This window comes from Centropristis striata, chromosome 16 (assembly GCF_030273125.1).
Source record: "Centropristis striata isolate RG_2023a ecotype Rhode Island chromosome 16, C.striata_1.0, whole genome shotgun sequence".
Classification (NCBI taxonomy): Eukaryota; Metazoa; Chordata; class Actinopteri; order Perciformes; family Serranidae; genus Centropristis; species Centropristis striata.
The window spans coordinates 32,475,650-32,495,905 of NC_081532.1; the positions used below are offsets into that span (position 1 = coordinate 32,475,650).

The window sequence follows — 20,256 nt, forward strand, 5'->3', positions numbered from 1 at the left end:
TAAAGTTTTTTAAAAATGTATAAAATTTGCTTGACAGATTTTGACAACTAGTTCAACATTTTTGTATGTAATGACTCAAGCAATGAAATTAGGACTATTAGTTTTATATGGAATGACTATTCAGCATTCACAAGTATAGTTAATTTTGACTGACATGACATAAGCAATGATAATGTTATAAAACAGCAGAGAGTTGTATGAAAGCACTTGATGACTGTCCAAAAGCATTTGCGATTTGCTGTAAGGAGAAACTGCTACCATGATGAGCACAAATGACTAAATGTTGTGAAGGTTGAACTAACTGTTGTGCAAATGTTAATATTGATATGAGAAATGCACCAAAGCGACTGAGAAAAACAATTTTTTGTTGTTCTCGTTATATTTGTCCAAACAAATGTACCTTTAGTTGTATCAGGCATTTAAATGAACGAGAAATTAAAGAAAACAAGGGGGGGTCTAATTTTTTTTTCTATGACTGTAGATTAGAAGAAGTTATCTAGTTGTAGTACACAAAACTTTTTTCATCTTGTAATGCTTCAATGTTTGTCACTGTTTGACAATCAAGTGTGTTTACAAAAAAAAAGGTCAGCTGGATGTGCAGGTCTCTGGCCTTGCTGATGAGAGGAAGAAACCGTTCTTTAGGGAGGTTTAGGTCCTGATGGACATTTATTCATTCTTTAATTTGACATACTAGTTCTTAAATGTTGTTCAAAACCAAGTTCAAAACCATCATTTCAACTGATTTGCATGATCTTAGTATGAACCTAGAACATGCACACAAAAAACCTACAAACGAGAGCAGGCTAACCCTAAATAAAGGCCTTTTTTGAGTTTTGAATCCAAGATATTTTACTGCAGAAGTTTGTTATTTTCTCTCTTTGTTTCAACGAATGAGCTCTGCTGGAAAGGACACACCCACTGGCCTCAGTGAGATCAGACAACCCTTTTACTTTAATTATCTGGACTGACCTCAGTGTGGACGGATATATTTCTTTTCAACAGGAGCCAAACTGGCTACTGCTGCTGCTGCTTGTTCAGAGGATACTTGACTGTGTGTTTGTGCGTCTTTCTATAACATGAAAAAACAAGTGACATTTGCAGAACGTCAGACTGTCCACAGGCTCCATCAGGATGAAGCTTTTCCAAGGTAAAGTAATTATTTAATTTTCAGTGCATGCCTACAATAAAAGTCTGATCCTAATTACATTCTTTTAAGCTGTGAGTTTGTGTTGAAGTCACTCAGGTGACACTTTTTATTTTGTGTCTGTTGCAGGACCATTGGGATAAATGAATCACAGATGGGTGAGTAAAACCAACAAAAAGTCAGGTTTTATAACAAAACAGCATCGTAGAAATGGAAATGGAAACCTGAATAATGTCTCAGCTTTTTATTCTGCTGTCTTCCCTTGGATCAGATTTCAGATATGCATGCACAATCTCCTCGTTAAATAAACAAAACATCTTCTAGTATCACGTCTGCTTTGAAACCCGAGAGCCAGATTCTTTATCAGGGACGAGAGGAGATCTGTGGAAAAGAGGGGAAATCCTACACCTGAACCTGAACCCGGGTCACGCCTGATAAATGACAGGAAGAAAGCTCACTCGTGCTGTTTACTAATGAGAAGCAGTTTAACTAAGCCCACATACAAGGGCTCACTTTGACAACTTCACCAGCCAAATATAACCTCTTACATTAGACTTGATCTCAACTTTTAAAGCGATTAGTAGTGGGTTTAATCACCTTCACATGTTAATACTGGTGGACTCGGAGCGATTCAGTGGTGAAGTTGCATTTTTAATCTGGTTTTGGTGTCTTCTACACTGAGCTTTATGTAAACAAATGTCTTTCGTCTGTTGGACGGAATAATTGAGAAAGAGCTGATACCTTTTTAGAAGTTTTTGACTTATATGGATCAGGGCCTTTACTTCATCATTAGACCACGTCTGACGTTTTTTAAGCCTGCTACCACCGTGCCTGGTGTTGAATTTTGAAACTTGATTTGTACTGTGGTGTGCTTTTATGAAATGATGTACTTGAATGGGTGATGTGTGAAGTACATCTATGCTGTAGGCTATTTTTATATTTTTCTATTCTTGAAATGTTTTTCTTTATTGTTTTACTATTTATTCTGTTTGTTTTGAGACATGTCTATGGTGAAACCAAAGAGGAATTTCCACTCAGTGGATAATAAAGTTTTCGTATTCGTATTCATATTCATATTCGTATTCGTATCTCAAATTTCCACCCAAATTTGCCCCAGAATGCTCTGAGTTTTGGATCACTTCCTTCCTGTGCTCTCACCTTCAGAGAGCCGAACTCTGATGCACTTGAAAGTGAACCAAGATTTTTTTTTTTTAGCGGACCAGAGTTCGTTTGAGCGTTTACACCAGCAAAAACCCAACTGACTATCCAACAAAACGCACCAGTGTTTGTTTCACGCACCAAACCAAACAGCTCAGATGTGAAAGCCCTCTTATTTTATTTGGGAAAGTTACAAAAAAATCTTCACCATCAATTGGATGGATACTGTCAGACAATGTCACAAGCAGGTTGATGTCATACTTTGTGTGGCAAATAATCAGTATGCAGAGGTTTAAAAACAGGCAGGGTTTGAATTCTTCGGGCGGTTTGCAGCCTAGAGTGAAGCAGTTGGGATGAGAGTCTGAAAACGGTGGACTGTCCGCTCTGAGTGGGAAGAGAGGTACTGACCCAAGAGAAGGCGTTCAAAGATCTCAGGGTTTTGTTCACAATACCCTGGGTAGAATGGAGCGTGAGGTAGACAGACGGTTTGGTGCAGCGTCAGCAGTGATGCGGGTGTTGTATGGGACCGTTGTAGTGAAGAAGAAGCTGAGTCAGAAGCAAAGTTCTCGATTTACCGGTCCATCTATGTTCTAACCCTCACCTATGGTTCTGAGCTTTGGTACTGACCCAAAGAACGAGATTGCGGATACAAGCGAATGAAATGAGCTTTGGAGTAAAACCGCTGCTCCTTAGCTTTGAAAGGAGCCAGTTGAGATTGTTTGGGCACCTCGTAAAGGTTCCTCCCGGGCGCCGACCGTTAGAGGTGTTCTGGGCACGTCAAACTGGTGGAAGAACGCACTGGGGGGGATTATATCTCTCGTCTGGCCTGGGGACGCCTCAGGGTCCCTCAGGAGGAACTGGAAGTTGCAGCTGTAGAGAAGGATGTCTGGAATACTTGGCTAATCCTGCTGCCCCCGAGACCCGGCCCTGGATAACCGTATGAAAATGGCTGGATGGATGGATGAGTCCAAGGAGAGGCGGTCAAAAAGTGTGCATTAATATCCCAATTTTATATTTTTTTATTTCCGTCTCTTTTATAAAAGCATGTTTTTCTCAACATGGTCTCACAGAAATCCGTGAAATAGCCACGGATTTCGCTTAACTCAAAATCCGTGGAATAGCCACGGAATCGCTCAAATTTCCGTGAAACTGACACAGATTTCGCTACAATGCAAGTTAATGACAGTCATATCCCGTGGCTATTCCAACATACAAAGTGATTATGTACATTCACTGAGTGAAGATTTAGAAAATAAAACATATATTTCTTGCTAGAAATGTGATCAAAATCCATTTTTATGCAGAGACTAAGTCAAAGTATTGATTTTTCACTAAAAATGAGAGAACTGTCCGCCATGTTTTTTGTTCTGACCGCTGGGACCTTGAAAGTCACGTGACTTCGAACAAACCAATAGCCACGGGATATGACTGTCATTAACTTGCATTGTTGCGAAATCCGTGTCAGTTTCACGGAAATTTGAGCGATTCCGTGGCAATTCCACGGATTTTGAGTTAAGCGAAATCCGTGGCTATTTCACGGATTTCTGTGAGACCAGGTTCGTTTTTCTTTACATCTTTGAAGCTGGTTAAGAGCACAGTGAGACCTTTAGTCCTGCAGTATTTAGCGTCTCAACAAACACTCAACTAAGGCGAACATTTGTCACACTTTCTGCCTGTTTTCTCTCTGCAAACAGCACTGAAAGATGCAGCTGTGAACGTCAACAGTGGTTTGAAAATCAACAGATCACCAACTGCGAGCTGTGAACCACAACACCAACATGGTACAACCATACAAATCCCCAAAACTATGACCGCCGCCCCATTTCTGAAGGTAAAACCGATAGCATCCCCATAAATTGTTTTTTGTGCTCGTGTTGTTACCCATTGACCAGTTTTGGAATTTATCCTGTTGCATTTACTGAAGCTCTGAACTACAGTATTTGTTATTTACTTGAGTATTTCCAGATAATGCAACTTTATACTTCTACTCTCCTGTATCTCTTTTTACTTTTTACTCCACTACATTTGTCTGTCAGTTTTTCGTCCCCTTCCTGCCAGTGAAAATCACATGTCTCCAGATGTGATGATGTTAAGTTACACCAGACCTGGGCATTGGCGTGAGGTTACCCAGAAATTATAATCAATATAACCGCAGTGCTTTCATTTTGGAAAAAATTGCAAACATTATCATTAGCACTCGAGCTAACAAGCACTTTTACTATAGTTAAGACAACAAATATAGCCACTGATATATATGACAGAATAAAATAAACTTCAGCAAACCTTGTGTCCTGTCAGTCCGCCGGTTATTTCCTGTCACTACCTTTCAAAATTAAAGCACCCGTTTTACACTGGACGACACCTTTTCAAAATAAAAGCATCACAACATTGTAAAACACCTTGAAAATGTACAAACATGAAAAAACAAGCTATATAATACAAAAACATAAATAGGAACCTTGCTAAAGGTCATTTACAGTTGTGTTTCAAATAAATGGAAAATTCATATAGTGACTGGAGTATTTACTACTTTTTACTGCTATATTTGATTTACTCCACATTAACAGTCTCATCATAACATGTGTTCCTATCAGCAGCAGCTCAAAACCAGATAATTTACTGTATTTCATAAAGCGATTACATTAACATTGAGCAGAATTTAGTTCAGAGTTTTGGTCCGGCCCCTGCAACCTTCGTGGTACTGGTCATGTGGCCCCTTGGGAAAATTAATTGCTCACCCCTGAGTTACACTGAAGGAGGAAGTGTTTCTTTATGTGACTTTACGAGATACGTGGTTCTCACGGAACATCCACGCTACAAACACATGATGATCTTATAGAAAATGATGCATCACTGCAGAGAGTTACATCACCAGAAACCTGATACACCTACAGCAGTAAAATGAAATTCACAGTATTGCAGCAGTTATATTAATCCAAAAACATCATATATTATAGTAAAACACTGACAGGAAACATCAATACTTTTATTTTAAATTTTAGTACATTTGCTGATAATATTTACATGCCTACAATTAATGTAAGTAATATTTTGAATGCAGGACTTCCACTTCTTGTATTTTGTGGTATAAGTAGTTTTACTTACAGTAAAGCATCTGAATACTTCCTCCGCCACTAAACAGTGACTCATCCTACAATACAACAAGATGATGGTGTCAGTGTCTGAGTGTGAGCGCCTGCAGTGAAACCTGACCCCTGTCTCTCTCTCTCAGCATGCAGCGCTCACACCAGCTCAGAGAGAGTATCTGTACACCGTCGCAGCTTCTTACAGCGGTGCACACGTGCGGAACCTCATCACCCAACACTACATGAACGTGCTGCACAGGTGCATACGAGCAGGTAAGGAAAAACAGCCAATATGAGTCTCTAAAGGACGATTAGAGCAACACATTTCTGACGCACAATCCCGAAAAGGTTCTTTTACAGTACAACAAAGCCCCGTACACCGCTCGACTTATGACTGTTGCACTTTTCAGCATTGGCTCTTCAGCAAGACTACAAGACTCTACATGTTCCCCTCAATCATGGTTCCCCTCAATCAGAATTAAGTTCACAGGGGGTTCCCACAAGGCCTTGTGTCTTGAATATCAAGTAGGTCGCTGCCTACTTCTTGTACCACCATGACAGGAAGTACCAGATTTCCTTCACACACTCTTGCAGCCATACCAGGTTGTATTTTATCACATGCACCAGCACACTTTTGTAGTTCTGGTCACGGTAGCTGGGACCCGACATTGGTACAAATAATGTTAAAAAGAAAAGTCGCTGCAAATAAAAGAAACGGTGCAAATAAAAAGAAAAGTTGCTGCAAATAATAGAAACACTGCAAACAAAAAGAAAAGTCGCTGCAAATAAAATAAAAAGTCGCTGCAAATATCTTAACAGGCACAAACCAAGAGAATACACATACACACACACACACTAACACAATATTCTTGCATGTTTAACTGTAATTAGTCCCCGGTAATTCACTTCCATTGTGGCTTTTTTGAAATTTGCATTGTTGTTGTTGTTTTATTTGCAGCGGTTTTTCTTTGTATTTGCAGCGTTTCTTTTTTTTTGCAGCGACTTTTCTTTTTGTCTGTAGCGTTTCTTTTTTTTGCAGCAATGGCAGGTCCCGGCCACCATATCTGGTCCCTTAATTGTCCCCAGAATCATGCATTTTAACATCGTAGTCAGTAGTCTTTCCTTAGCTAAGATGAGCTGAACAGTTAAAATTTGATATCCAGATATCATCTCGGGAAGTAGTAGTTTTTTCCTTTTTTTGCTATTTGGCAGGGCGATTTTCAAAGTGGCCATGTGACCTTTAACATCAATAAAAACAGGCTGTCTGGGTTCCCACAAGTCTCCTTTTTACATACTTAACATTTAACCTGATAACATGCAGTTTAAGGCAAAAAACCACATAGTTTTTCTCATGCATTAAATGCATTATCATGCATTATTGAGGAAAATCAGGTTGTAGCTTGCAGTCTACTTAATCCAACTCAAAAAGTGACTTTATTCTCGTCATTTCAACTTTTTCCTTGACGTGCATAATGATTTTTGTTCCTACCTGTTCCTATTCCTCCTCCGTACTCTTAAGAATAAAAAAACTATAAAAACAGTAAACAAGAGTGATGAATCTAAAGGTTATAAGGAGTAATGCTTAATTCAGTGCAGAGAATAATGGCAGTAAAAGATACATTTAATAATATTGTATATAAGTACATTCAATAACATAAGTAATATTGTGCGGGATACTGAAAATGAATGAAAAAGTATCATTGCACATGATAAAAGGAGTATAATACTTGATTTTTATAGGTAAAGTAATATTGCACACTTGATTTAACACTGAGTTGAATCAAAAATCTGCTTCTTTTTCTAATTTTAGTTTCTGTGACTCTGTTTTTAGGAGACAAGCCGGATGGACAGGAAATTGTTGTGTCTTCTGTAAACCTACCAGGAACTCATAAGAGCGATAAACATTCCTCAGAAGTCCTTTCCCCGGTGAAAAACAAGGAAAAGATTCAATCCTATCTACCAAAAATCTCAAACAGACAAGCCAGGTAGGACGAACACTTCCAACATGTATTAAAACACAAAAACATGATTTAAAAGGAGATTATGAATATGTTTTTTCAAGGTTATTACACATCCAAAAGATAAATAAATCACTATTCCAAACACTGCTTGAATTTATATTTATAGTTGAATGTTTTATCATAAAAAGTAGCAGAACATATTTACATTTTGTTTACTGCATGCATTTTTCTTTTTACATTTTACATAACTTGTAAGCATGAGTAAGACTTCACTGTTTCATTATTACTGTTTGCAGGATTTCCAACATATCAGCAACAAAACAAAGAAAAATGAAGAAACGTACAACAGTAACATCGCCCACACAGAGAGGGAAAAGTCCAAGAAGTAAGTCAGCCTCCTTCATGTTGTCATTTTATTTTTTTTAGGCAAGCTTCTGTCAAGTCTGTTAATCATATTTCAGTATATTAATCTTACTGTACTAGCTGATGTTTGGGCTCATCTAATCCAATACTTGTAGTTGTTTTATGTATGTAAAACCAGCGGTGGAGTGTAACTAATATTTACTCAAGTTCTGTACTTAAGTTCAATTTTGAGGAACTTTACTTGAGTATTTCCATTTTATGTAACTTTATACTTCTAGTCCACTACATTTTAGAGGCAGATATTGGACTTTTTAATCCACTAAATTTAGTCGACAGCTTTAGTTACCTTTCAGGTCGAGATTTAACATGAAGAGCGTGATAAATTTAAAATGATTAGACATTTTTAAGGCACATAACAGTATATTAAGTACTTAAAATTAGCCCTATCTTCCAACAGTAAAACTCTGCTTACATAAGTGCATCAATAATAATAATCCAGTAATATATTTAGAATATCTACAGGTGCATCTCAATAAATTAGAATATCAAAGAAAAGTATATTTATGTCAGTAATTCAATTCAAAAAGTGGAAATAACAGATTATATAGATCCATTACATCTACATTTAGTCATTTAGCAGATCATTAAACACAGAATGAAACATTTCATGTCCTAATTTATTTAAATTCCTCTAATTATAATGATTATGGCTTACATTTAATGAAAAAAAAATGAATATTTCAAAAGACCAATTTTAAAAAGTATGTTTAATCTGAAAAGTATGTCCCTCTATATGACTAAATACTTGGTTGGGGCTGTTTGACCTGAACTACTGGAAATCCACTTTTCCATCATATTGTAATGTGTTGAGATGCATCTGTAAAATAAACTGAGTGGGTCCATCTGCAGAAAGAGGACTTTTACTTTTGGACTTAAGTAAGTTTTGAATGAAGGACTTTTTACCTGTAGTGGAGTAATTTCACAGTGTTTTTACTGCAGTGAGAGCTCTGAATACTTCTTCCACCACTGTGTAAAAGCATCAATGTTTAGCTTGTTAACCCTATAAAGCCTGAACCATGAAATAATTGCCAGAAAATTATATTTCTTAAAAACTTGAGTATTTATTGAACCTGCTGACAAAAAAAATAAATCAATTTGCATATATGAATTCTAATTTGTATCATATTTGATACATCAGGTCTTTTTGTACAATTTGTTGCTCACAGTTTGTTTTTCTTGAACTAACAAAAACATAAAACCTAACATTTTTATCCTATTAAGACTTTCCTTTTAACATTTAATTCAAATATTCAAATATTCAAATATGCATTATCTGATGATATGATGATATGAAGTTTTCACCCAGCAATGAACCTGTATCATTTTTGCTACACCTGGTATTTTTGTGCAATTTGTTGCTCAGTTTGTTTGTTTTTAATCTCCAACACATGTATACATCAGGTTTTTCAGGAAAAAAAATATATCACTCTAATGATGTAGAGGTCTCAACAACATGCAGTGGTGGAATGTAACTAAGTACATTTACTCAAGTACTGTACTTAAGCAAAATTTTGAGGTACTTGTACTTTACTTGAGTATTTCCATTTTATGTAACTTTATACTTCTACTCCACTACATTTAGAGGCAAATGTTGTACTTTTTACTTCACTACATATAGCCAGCAGCTTTAGTTACTTTTCAGATCGGGATTTAACATGAAAAACATGATCGGTTTAAAGTTTAAAGTGACATTTTCTAAATTAAACCTCATAAAAGCATATTAAATAGTTAAAATGAGCCCTACCTTGAGAAAATAAAATGCTGCTTATATAAATGCATCAATAATAATTATCAAATAATATATTGAGAATATATTTAACAATCTGAGTGGGGTCATTCTGCAAAACGAGTACTTTTACTTTTGATACTTTAAGTACATTTTGATGCTGATACTTTTGTACTTTTACTTCAGTAAGTTTTGAATGCAGGACTTTTACTTGTAGTGGAGTAATTTCACAGTGTGGTATTGGTACTTTTACTTAAGTAAGGGATCTGAATACTTCTTCCACCACTGACAACATGTGTATCAAATATGATACACTTGGCTTTATAGGGTTAAATGTCTTGTTGCAGGAGCCAGGATCAGGCTGCTGGAGGAGGAAAAGAAGACGGAGGGAGAGGAGGAGGAGGAGGAGGAGGAGTATGACGATTCTCTGAGTGAATGTTTGAGTTCACTCTCTCTGGGAGAATGGGATGACGACGCTTTCTCATATTCATAAAGGACATTTCTAATCCAGACTTTCTTTATTGGTTTTTTCTTTCTTTACAAACAGTCAGGATCTCAGTTCTTACAAAAGACAATGGTTCCAAAACAAGCTTAAGATCCAGTTATTATGGACATATCAGCCCAGATGTAACCACCCACCCTGAACTACACACATTCAATCCATTCATACTCACGACATACATGTGCAAGGCACAGGTTACAAACAAGGGAATAAAGGACATTTCTGCTGAGATCTCATTTATTTTTTCAGTATTCCTGCTGCCTCATGTGGTTCTGCACGTTGGCGCCCTCCAGTGGCAGCAAGGAAGATTTTTTTAAGACTTAATTTCTGGGAAATCACGTGCTCATTTCTGGTATTTGTGCAGCTGAACGATGAACACTTGTTCCACGTGTTCACATGGCTTTGGAGAGATGACAACCACATTTATTTTTATTGACAATTTACTACTACTTATTATTATTACTACATTAACTACAGTTACAGTTTCTATGTACTGCATAGTATCAGTGGTGTAACAAGTATTCAGATCCTTTACTGCAGTAAAAGTACTAATACCACACTGTGAAAATACTCCACTACAAGTAACAGTCATGCATTCAAAACTTACTGACTCAACAGTTAAAGTAATGCAAATTTAAACTCAGAACTACAGAGCCAGCAGGTATGTTTGTCTTTAACTATCACTAGTAACTAAGTACATTTGCTCAAGTACTGTACTTAAGTACGATTTTGAGGTACTTGTACTTTACTTGAGTATTTCCATTTTATGTAACTTTATACTTCTACTCCACTACATTTAGCTGACAGCTTTAGTTACTTTACAGGAGATTTAACATTAAACATCATAAGAGTATTTTAAGTAGTTAAAATGAGCCCTATCTTTACAAAATTAAAATGTAGCTTTAATAAATGCATCAATAATAATAATCTAATAATATATTAAGAATACATACTTTTGATACTTTAAGTATATTTTGATGCTGATACTTTTGTACTTTTACTTCAGTAAGGGACCTGCATACATTTTCCACCACTGTTTGTAATACAAACAACAAAAAATGTATTTATGACTTAAAATGGACCTTTTGAAGTTGTAAATCTCTCCACACATGCGTCATATGTCCAAAATCATGCTGAAGAGTTGGAAATATATCAAAAGAATTGAGGCGCTGCTGATTTATTAACTCACTCTCACTCTTACTATCAAACCTTGTTAAAATAATTTATGTGTATTGTAATAATTAATACGTTCTTCAATAAATTTCGACACATTCGCCTCCAGGCTCGATGTGCAACTTCAACTTACTCTGTTTGTTGGTTAATGTTTGCCTTTATTTCATCAGTGACTCGTTTTGAATTGATGAGTAACTTGTCAAACAGCTGTTTTCTTAACATGCTTTCATGACCTATTGTTTAAATAATAAACTATTTTTTAAATCTTAAATTCATGTCTAGTAATCTCTCACTTACTGTTAGCCATAATTTTAGTCCAAAAATAAAAAAATATATATGATCAGTTTTCTATATTAGTTTATCTGCCAAATCATATTTAATCATTAATAAGTGAATATATAGATGTATGGGACATTTGAGAGTAATGTCTGGCTGTTGGAATACTTTTGGCCATTTGAGGACAACCTGAATTTTTGGGAATCTTTTGTTTGCTTACAAAAGAAAGGTAGTTTATCGAAAGTTTAATTATATATATAATATATTTAGAATATATAGAACAATCTGAGTGGGCCGTTCTTTTACTTTTTGATACTTTAAGTACATTTTAATACTGATACTTTAATACTTATACTGCAGTAAGGAGTCTGAACACTTCTTTCACCACTGCATTCGAGTGATTCTTTTCAGTATAACAAAAAAAACAGAACAACCAATGGAGTGAAATTAGATCTTTATTGTGGGGAAATTAATGAATGAAAAAAAGGCCGACTACATGAAGCTAAAGGCCTGATATTGACAGGAAATGACGAGGGCGAATGTGACCAAAAAAAGAAAAAAAGAAAAGAAAAATGGCACCAAATATTTCTTCTGATAACAAACACATGTGACATTATTGCATTCTCTACAGTTACCAAATGAAAGCTTGGATACAAGCAAATGCTGATGACTTATAAACAATATAATACACATTTGATTTAGAGTTAAGTTACTGAACAGTTTGTTACAGCATTAACATTGTGGTGACTGCAGGGGAGCTGCTGCCCCCTGGTGGAAAGGAATGAAACGATACACGTAGCCACGATAACCCAACTCCTGCTCCTCTCTCTCATCTTCCTCCTCCTCCTCTTCATCACACCGTGCTTTAAGATTTCTTGTACTCAATTCTCTCCACCTTGACATCGTCGCCGATCAGCTGATAAACGTACGTGACCACTGTAGACGCCTGGATGTCCATTAATACAAAAGAGGGGATGATGTTGCTGTAAGGAGAGAAGACAGATGTGTGTTTTTTTAATATATTTTTTTATTGGAGATCAGCATTTCATAAGCATCAATGCAAGATATATAGTTTTTCCACAGCTGTGATCCACTTTTTTTTTTTTTTTTTTTTTTTAAAAAGGTACATGAGAACTAAGACAACCCCCAAGAACAAAGAGGGAGAGAAAATAAATAAATAAATAATAATAGTAATAATAATGATAATAAATAAATAAATAAATACATATAAAAACAAAATGAATTAGTAGGTAAGGATAAATAGGTACATAAATAAAAAAGAAGAGAAATAAATACATATATACAGTCATGGGGAAAAAATATTAGACAATTGTTTTCTTCAATTTCTTGTTCATTTTAATGCCTGGTACAACTAAAGGTACATTTGTTTGGGAAAAATATAATAACAACAAAAATGGCTGATAAAATAAAATTTAAGAGCTGATTTCTAGCGATTTTCCATGGTTTTCTTGATAATGATTTTGGTTATTATCAATAAAACCATGGAAAATGGCTAGATATCAGCTGTTAAATTTAACTCTGATGAGCTTTTTTTACCTATATGTACCTTTAGTTGTACCGGGTATTAAAATGAACAAGAAATTGAAGAAAACAATTGTCTAATATTTTTTTCCCATGACTGTATATATAATGTATATATATAAATAATTTACATGACTGTATGAGTGAGTGTATATATATATATATATATATATATATATACAGGATGCCCAGTGTGCTCACTCAAAAATTGGATTAAAATAAATAATAATTGAATGCATCAAATCAATTCAGTCGGGGTCCAGAGAGGTGATGGTGTTTAAGGTCAAAGCTGACTGCGTGTAATTACAGTCAGTCTGGTTTCTACTGTTACACTTGTTTTACTGGAGAGCATCGTCAATTTAAAGCAGCGTCTCTCTATATATATTTTTGCTATTTGCTATTATTGCTGGACACTTTTTTGCTGCTGTCACAATCATTGGTGGAATCAAACCAAGTGTATTTACTCAAGTACTGTACTTAAGTACAATTTTGATGTACTTGACTTGAGTATTTCCATTTTATGTGACTTTACATTTCTACTCCATTACATTCTTTAGGCAAATGTTGTACATTTTGCTCCACTACATTTAAAGTAATTATACTCTCTTTTTATTAAACCTCATAACAGAATATCTATCTATCTATCTATCTATCTATCTATCTATCTATCTATCTAAATTAAAACACTGCTTACATAAATGAATCAATACAAATAATCTAATAATATATTTAGAATATATAAAACAATCTGAGTGGGGTCATTGTGCATAATGAGTAATTTTACTTTTGATACTTTAAGTACATTTTGATGCTGATACTGTTGTAATTTTACTTCAGTAAGTTTTGAATGCAGGACTTTTACTTGTAGTGGAGTAATTCCATAGTGTGGTATTGGTACTTTTACTGCAGTAAGGGATCTGAATACTTTTTCCACCACTGGTTACACTAAACTTCCCCGTTCCTAATAAAGGAATATTTTACATCTTCTTAAGCTCTTAAATGAGAAAACGTCAGCGTGAATGAGTCCTCTACCTTTCCAGTGCGCTGTAGGCTCCCGTGGCAGAACCAGGGTTGATGTAGAACTTGTTTTCATTCTCGAATGCCTCGAACTTGTGTGTGTGCCCGGAGATGAGGATGTCGACGTCCAGCTGTCTCTGGAGCAGCGCCAGGCTGGCCATGTCGCCCCACGGGATCACCTGGTGGCCGTGGATCAGACCGATCTTAAACTGGCCCACTGTCACCACCTTCTGCTCCGGGTAGTTCAGATTCTGAGAGGAAGGGGGGACAAAATTATGTTTTTTATTTGAAAGTGGTCTTGTAAAAACACTCTTGTTCTTAGTGATCTACCTCTAAAATGCAAATCAGAGACAAACTGTTCTTTAGTGTGATTGTTTCTAAATACAATTTTGAATTAAATTTTCGACTAACGTACAATTTAATTACACGACAAGAGATCCGTTACACTTCCTTCTTGCATTTTAATTTTCAGCCACATAAATCTCTTTTTATACCCTTAGTTCAAAACCTTACAGACAATTCTGTGAAATATAAAATTCTGCTGGACTTTAACCCAGTAACACACTGTTAATTATACACAGGCCAGTCAGTTTTAGGTAGAAGTAGTTAAAAACTCAATTTTGCAACCTCACTCACTGCCCTTGTATTAAATCAAATGAATGAATCCTTTGGGCTATTTTGCTTCTATACCATGTCTTCTTTCAGATTAGTTGAAAGCAAAACACAGAATCTACACATTTAAATGTCAACTTTACTAAACTTTACTGTCTTTAGAAAACTTTAAATACAAAAAAAAATTGCTTTGATGTAAGTAAGGAACTGGGTTTTTAAAGAGGGATTTGTTCATATTTCATTCATAGCCTGTTACATACATTTCATTCCCGTTTTTTATGGCTGTTGACAGTATTCTCTGATTAAAGGGCTCTGGCTTTATCCTATGTTTCGATTTCTGTTTTTAGGTAATTTAGGAAAATTTGTAAATATTTAATAATGTGTCATTTTAAAATAATTGTATGAACGTAAGTAATCAACTGGGGGAGTTTATATATATATATATATATATATATATATATATATATATATATATATATATATATATATATACATAGCCAGAAATCTTCACTTCAGTAACATGAAACAAAACATGGCAAAAATGTATTTTTTTGTTTTTTGTTAGGGCTATTGACAGTATTAAAGGAGTGATTACAGAGATATCCAAAAAACCCTTAGTAAAAACCTGAATATACCTTTTATAAATCAACAAAATCAAACTCAAATTTAGAATCTGGCTTAATCCAACGAGGGGATTTCTAAATTAGCAAAATATTTAATAAGATAATGTCTTATTGTATGTGTAGAGATACAATAATAACAAAAAAGTAATTGTTTTAGTGTAAGTAATTAAAATGGGACATTTCAAGGTGATATCGGTTCGTTATTCACCTGCAGAGTCTCCTCTTATTGTTACGTGGTCTAATCTGTTTACTGTTTACAGACCTCATCGAAGTCTCCTCGGACTATGTGGACGTCTCCAGCAAGAGTCTTCAGGTAGTCATAGCTCTCCTTGGTGCAGAGGTTTCCTGTGCAGAGAATGTGCTGGATCTTCCCCGGGACCAACAGCTTCTTGAACTTGGCTGGCAGGGTGTTGCACCGGTGGGGGATGTGCAGGTCACCTAACACCAGGACCAACTGATAGCACCGCACAGACACACACACAGACAGGTTAGTCACCCGCCAACGAGGGAGAGTTCAGGCTGTGAGAGGTAGCATCTGAACGTTGAAAAGATACAGTGGGCCGAGGATGGAGCCCTGTGGGATGCCACAGGTCCGAACCCATCAGAACCACTGCACTCCTTAGTTAGTTATTATTATTAAGTTGTTTAAAACCATCAAAATACTTATCCATGTTATTGCACCTGAACCACAAGCTACTCCAGATTCATTTAGTACAGTGGCTTAAATCATAAACTTGAAAAATAAGCAATGTTTGGAAGTAACAAGCTGAATTTATTAAGTGTCCGAATTCAAACTGTGTTGTAAATGTAACTACTTACATAATATGAATTTTAAAAATGCCCACATCGATTGTCAAAATAGGGATTGAATGAGCACAGCTGGATTTCAGACACTCAATAACAGATGTAGGAGATGATGACAGCGGGATCATTATGTTTTCACACAACAAAAGAAGTCAATAAGAATCAAATACCAACAAACCCGGACGATCAAACTGAACATGAAACCTATAAATAACCTTTTTAAACTCCACTGGCCAGCAGAGAGATGCTTTACATGAATTGTGATAGCATGTTAGGACTGTGGCGAGAAGAAGGTCGACAATTTAAGGTTTTATTTTACACCTTAAATCAGTCTAGCTGATAAAACAGTTTGGTGAGCTTTGAGACAAACCAGGAGCTAAATATGTGCATGTTCCTATGTACAGGAATGTTTTTTGTCACTTCAAACACATGCATCGCCAAAAACACTGAGTTACTAAATTTATAGTTTAAAGAGCCCGACCGATTTATCAGTCTATATATTATCAGTATCAGTGTACATTATGTATGAAAACCTTTTGTCAGGGATGTCACGATACCAGAAACGTAGTACTCGCTACTTTGTAATAGCTGTGAAATTATATAATTCTGGATATGCAGATGGATACACGGTAAAAAAACTAAAGCAAAACAATAAATCCTTCCTGACCGCCAGAGACGCTATGAAACACCTGGATGAAAATGAGCAGTGGTGGTTCGCCAGAATTCATAGAACCGTAGTTACATCAGTAACTCTTGTTCTGTTTCATTCTTCTTGACCAGAGTTCACTGTTATCCACATACATCATTAGTCTCTGGCAGTCAGAAAACACACCGGGTGCGGAGAAAGATTAAAGCAGAGTAAAGGAAAAGTGACAACTGTGTTGGTGCTCTGGCTACCAATATCAGCTGCTCTGTTTCAAGATTTTTTGGCCAAAAAAAACTTGCATGCGGGCTGAAATTCAACCGTGGTGTTCGATCAGCATGAAAGTGAAACTCTTCCTCTCTGCTGCAGAGCACAAAGTGAACTGGGGTCAAATTAAGAATTTCTACAGCATCTGATTATTTTATTTTTATTTTTTTATTCTTTTTTTCTGTTTTGTAAATTTAGGAAAATTAACAAATATTTAAGAAAATAATGTCTCATTGTATGTGTAAAGATACGTTTTAAAAAAACAAAAGCAATAATTGTATTAATGTAAGTAATAAACTGGAGGAGTTTCTGGGTTTTAAGTATTAGTTTACTATTAGTTATTTTTATTTATTATTTTTATGATTAAAGGAGTGATTAAAGAGAAATCTTAATATACCTTTTATAAGTCACAAATTTAAACAAAACATTTTGAGCCTGGCTTTATCCAATATTTATATTTCTTATTTTGTTAATTTAGGAAAATTAGCAAATATTTAATAAGATAATGTCTCATTGTATGTGTAAAGATAAGATTAAAAAATGAATAATAACACAAAAAAGAATTGTATTAACGTATATAATAAACTGGACAAGTTTCTGGGTTTTGACAATTAGTTTATACTATTTTTACTATTATTTTTATTATTTTTCATTTCTAGAAGTGGTTTACAATGGAATACATTGTATGTATAATGTATAATAATGTTTGTTTTTCTTCAATTAAGTTATTTGTTTAAGAAAGCAGTCTGCTGAGTGGTTTTTCAGAGTCATATCTGTGCAAAAATCAGATCACAATCTACAGAGAAAGGGTCGGTTTACATTCCAGCTCAAAAATTAAATTTTTCCTCTCGAATTTTGGCATCAGTCTCAAAGAATCCTGTATCGATCGGGCTCCAACATTCACTTACTTCCTGATTGGATTTCTTCACCAAATAATTGCCGAAATGTATCTAATCAAGACAGCTCATTATTTCTAACTCCTTCATTCACAGGGATTTCCTGTTTTGACATAGATGAGTCACTTGAGAGTACCACAAAGGGAGTTGCGAAACATTTTCATGACCTTAAAGTCTTCCTGAGTAATCGTTCATTTCTATACAAGTGCTTCAAAACTCACATGGGAGTTTTAGGTTTCCTACTCTTATTTCTAGAATATGTTGGGTAATTGAGCAATAATTAATTTCTCTTTTAGGACAAGAGGAAAGAGCAGGTGTACTTAATGCCTGCAGTGCAGTTGCTGAATTAGCAGCAGAAACAGCAAACCTGTGCAATCCCAACCCTGTGTTAGTGTGGCAGGCAGAAGAGCGAGCAGAAAACAGGGATCCAACACAGAGCGAGGGAACTTACCCGGTGACCAGCCTGGTTGATTGGAGACAGGCAATGAGGGGTGGGAGGAGGAGAGTGGGTGAGATAGGGAGGAAGGCAGGATGTGCATGGAGAGAATGACACGAGGCACGATCAAAGATACAAAAAGAAAGAAAAAAAAAGACAAGAAGAGTTGGGACAAGAGGGGAAAAACTGAAATTAGAAATTAAAAAGTGAATGGATTAAGTAGGCAGATATTAATCATTCAAAAACAAATAAGAAAAGTTAAACGACAATGTGGTTGAATCGATTGTTAATGGTTGACGGTTAGTGATGATGATCAAGCACATGTATAGTTTTCACTGTGTGAGCAAAATCATGTGGGGAAGCAAATTAAAGTGAATTCAGTTTTAATCAGTGGTGGAATAATAACATTTACTCAGCACTGTACGAGTACAAATTAGAGGTACTTTACATGAGTATTTATATTTTATACTTCTACTTGCCTAACTTCTACTTCTGTGGCTATTTAAATATATTTTTCAATGCAAATGTGAATAATGATGTAGAAATTATTATTTAGTTGCAATGTCAGTCAAAATAATCAGTAGCCCTACTACCCAACAGGATGTAAAGGAGTAAAAGTGAACACAACCTGAAACATCTACAGCTGTGAAATGCAACATGCACATTAATGCAGCAGTGACATTAAAACCAGATAAATTATATATTATTGTAAAAACACTGACGGGGAACATTTTCCTGCACAATCAGTACTTTAAGTACACATTGTGGTTTTTAGCACTTTTAATAAAATAAAGGGTGTGCATATTTCTTCTTTCTTTCATGACTGGTTATAATCAAATAACTACTGTACACAGACTTAAACTGCACTTAAACTTAGTGTTTTTACAAATATCTTGAACCAAACTAGTATACAACCTTTGATAAATACAGATAAGATACATAAAAACAGTGAGAATGAATGAATGAACAAATAAATATAATGTAGTTTTAATCTTGATGTAAAAAACCCAAAGAAAAACCCCGTGTCGTCCAACCCCAAAAGTAATAATTTCGGGTTAATAACTGAGTGATAACCATCATTACTGCTGCAAGGTAAAGTAGCTGTTAGCATGCTAGCCAGCCAGCTAACTGACTCAAAAGTGAAAAATGTCGCGATAGCATTTAAACAGACAACACGGATGGTTGGTGAACAACAATGACAAGCTGAAAGACCATCGTGCAAATGAGAAGAGTGACTTTAATGGTTCCTGCAGCTTGTTGCAGTGAATTTGTGGGGCGACTAAACTGCTCAGCTGTCATGTGATCGTTGATCCATCTCGCAATGAACCTTCCTTTAAAAAAAAACTGAAATTAAGACTAAATTAACGCGCTTAAAACCGTGATGTCGCTCTCGTAGCGTTGCCAACTACTCTTAGGAAACATCGTGGGAGAAAAGAGCTCGAAACTGGGGCTGTAAATGTGGTAAAATTGTGGCCTTTTCGCCATTTCATACTCACCATCTTCTATTTTGCTGTTTCTGAGAGTCAAGTTAAGGAAGCGCCTACGTACGTACAGCGTCAGGCCGTCAGCCAATCAGAGGAGAGAATGAGCGTGCGTCAAAGTGGGTATAACACTTCCTTTTGTCCCTTCAGAATAAAACAAGTTGAGTTTAACGTCTGAGGTAGCTGGGGAGAAAATTCAGAATCAGAAATACTTTATTCATCCTTCATAAATATAAATTGTTTTTGTTACAGTTTCTGCTGTGTAGGAAATTGAAAAAGAAATAAGTAAATATGTAACTAAAATACTGATTTCTTTAAAAAACGTGCTACACTAAATATACAACAATAATACATACAAATGCAACAAAAAGAGATATTTGCAAATATAAATAAAAAAATAGAAATAGATTTGAAGTAAATAGAGATTTGTGTGTGACAAATTTAATAATTGCAGATGATTTACATAGAAAGTTTGCATTACACAGA

General features: G+C 35.4%; 2 protein-coding genes across 2 annotated transcripts; one reads left to right on the forward strand and one right to left on the reverse strand.

The window, feature by feature from the left end:
• Positions 1–1,076: 1,076 nt before the first annotated feature.
• On the forward strand, positions 1,077–10,578 carry LOC131988726 (protein FAM216A). The gene is made up of 7 exons (XM_059353956.1): positions 1,077–1,147; positions 1,274–1,302; positions 3,997–4,133; positions 5,535–5,661; positions 7,220–7,373; positions 7,646–7,734; positions 9,846–10,578. Exons 1-7 carry the CDS (start codon positions 1,077–1,079, stop codon positions 9,989–9,991), a joined length of 753 nt encoding a protein of 250 aa, XP_059209939.1. The 3' UTR covers positions 9,992–10,578.
• A 1,308-nt stretch (positions 10,579–11,886) lies between these two features.
• Positions 11,887–19,909, reverse strand: vps29 (VPS29 retromer complex component). The gene is made up of 4 exons (XM_059353705.1): positions 19,786–19,909; positions 15,506–15,697; positions 14,024–14,259; positions 11,887–12,432 (listed from the first exon to the last, which is right to left on the reverse strand). The coding sequence occupies exons 1-4, from the start codon at positions 19,786–19,788 to the stop codon at positions 12,315–12,317; spliced, it is 549 nt and encodes a 182-aa protein (XP_059209688.1). The 5' UTR covers positions 19,789–19,909; the 3' UTR covers positions 11,887–12,314.
• Positions 19,910–20,256: the final 347 nt, after the last annotated feature.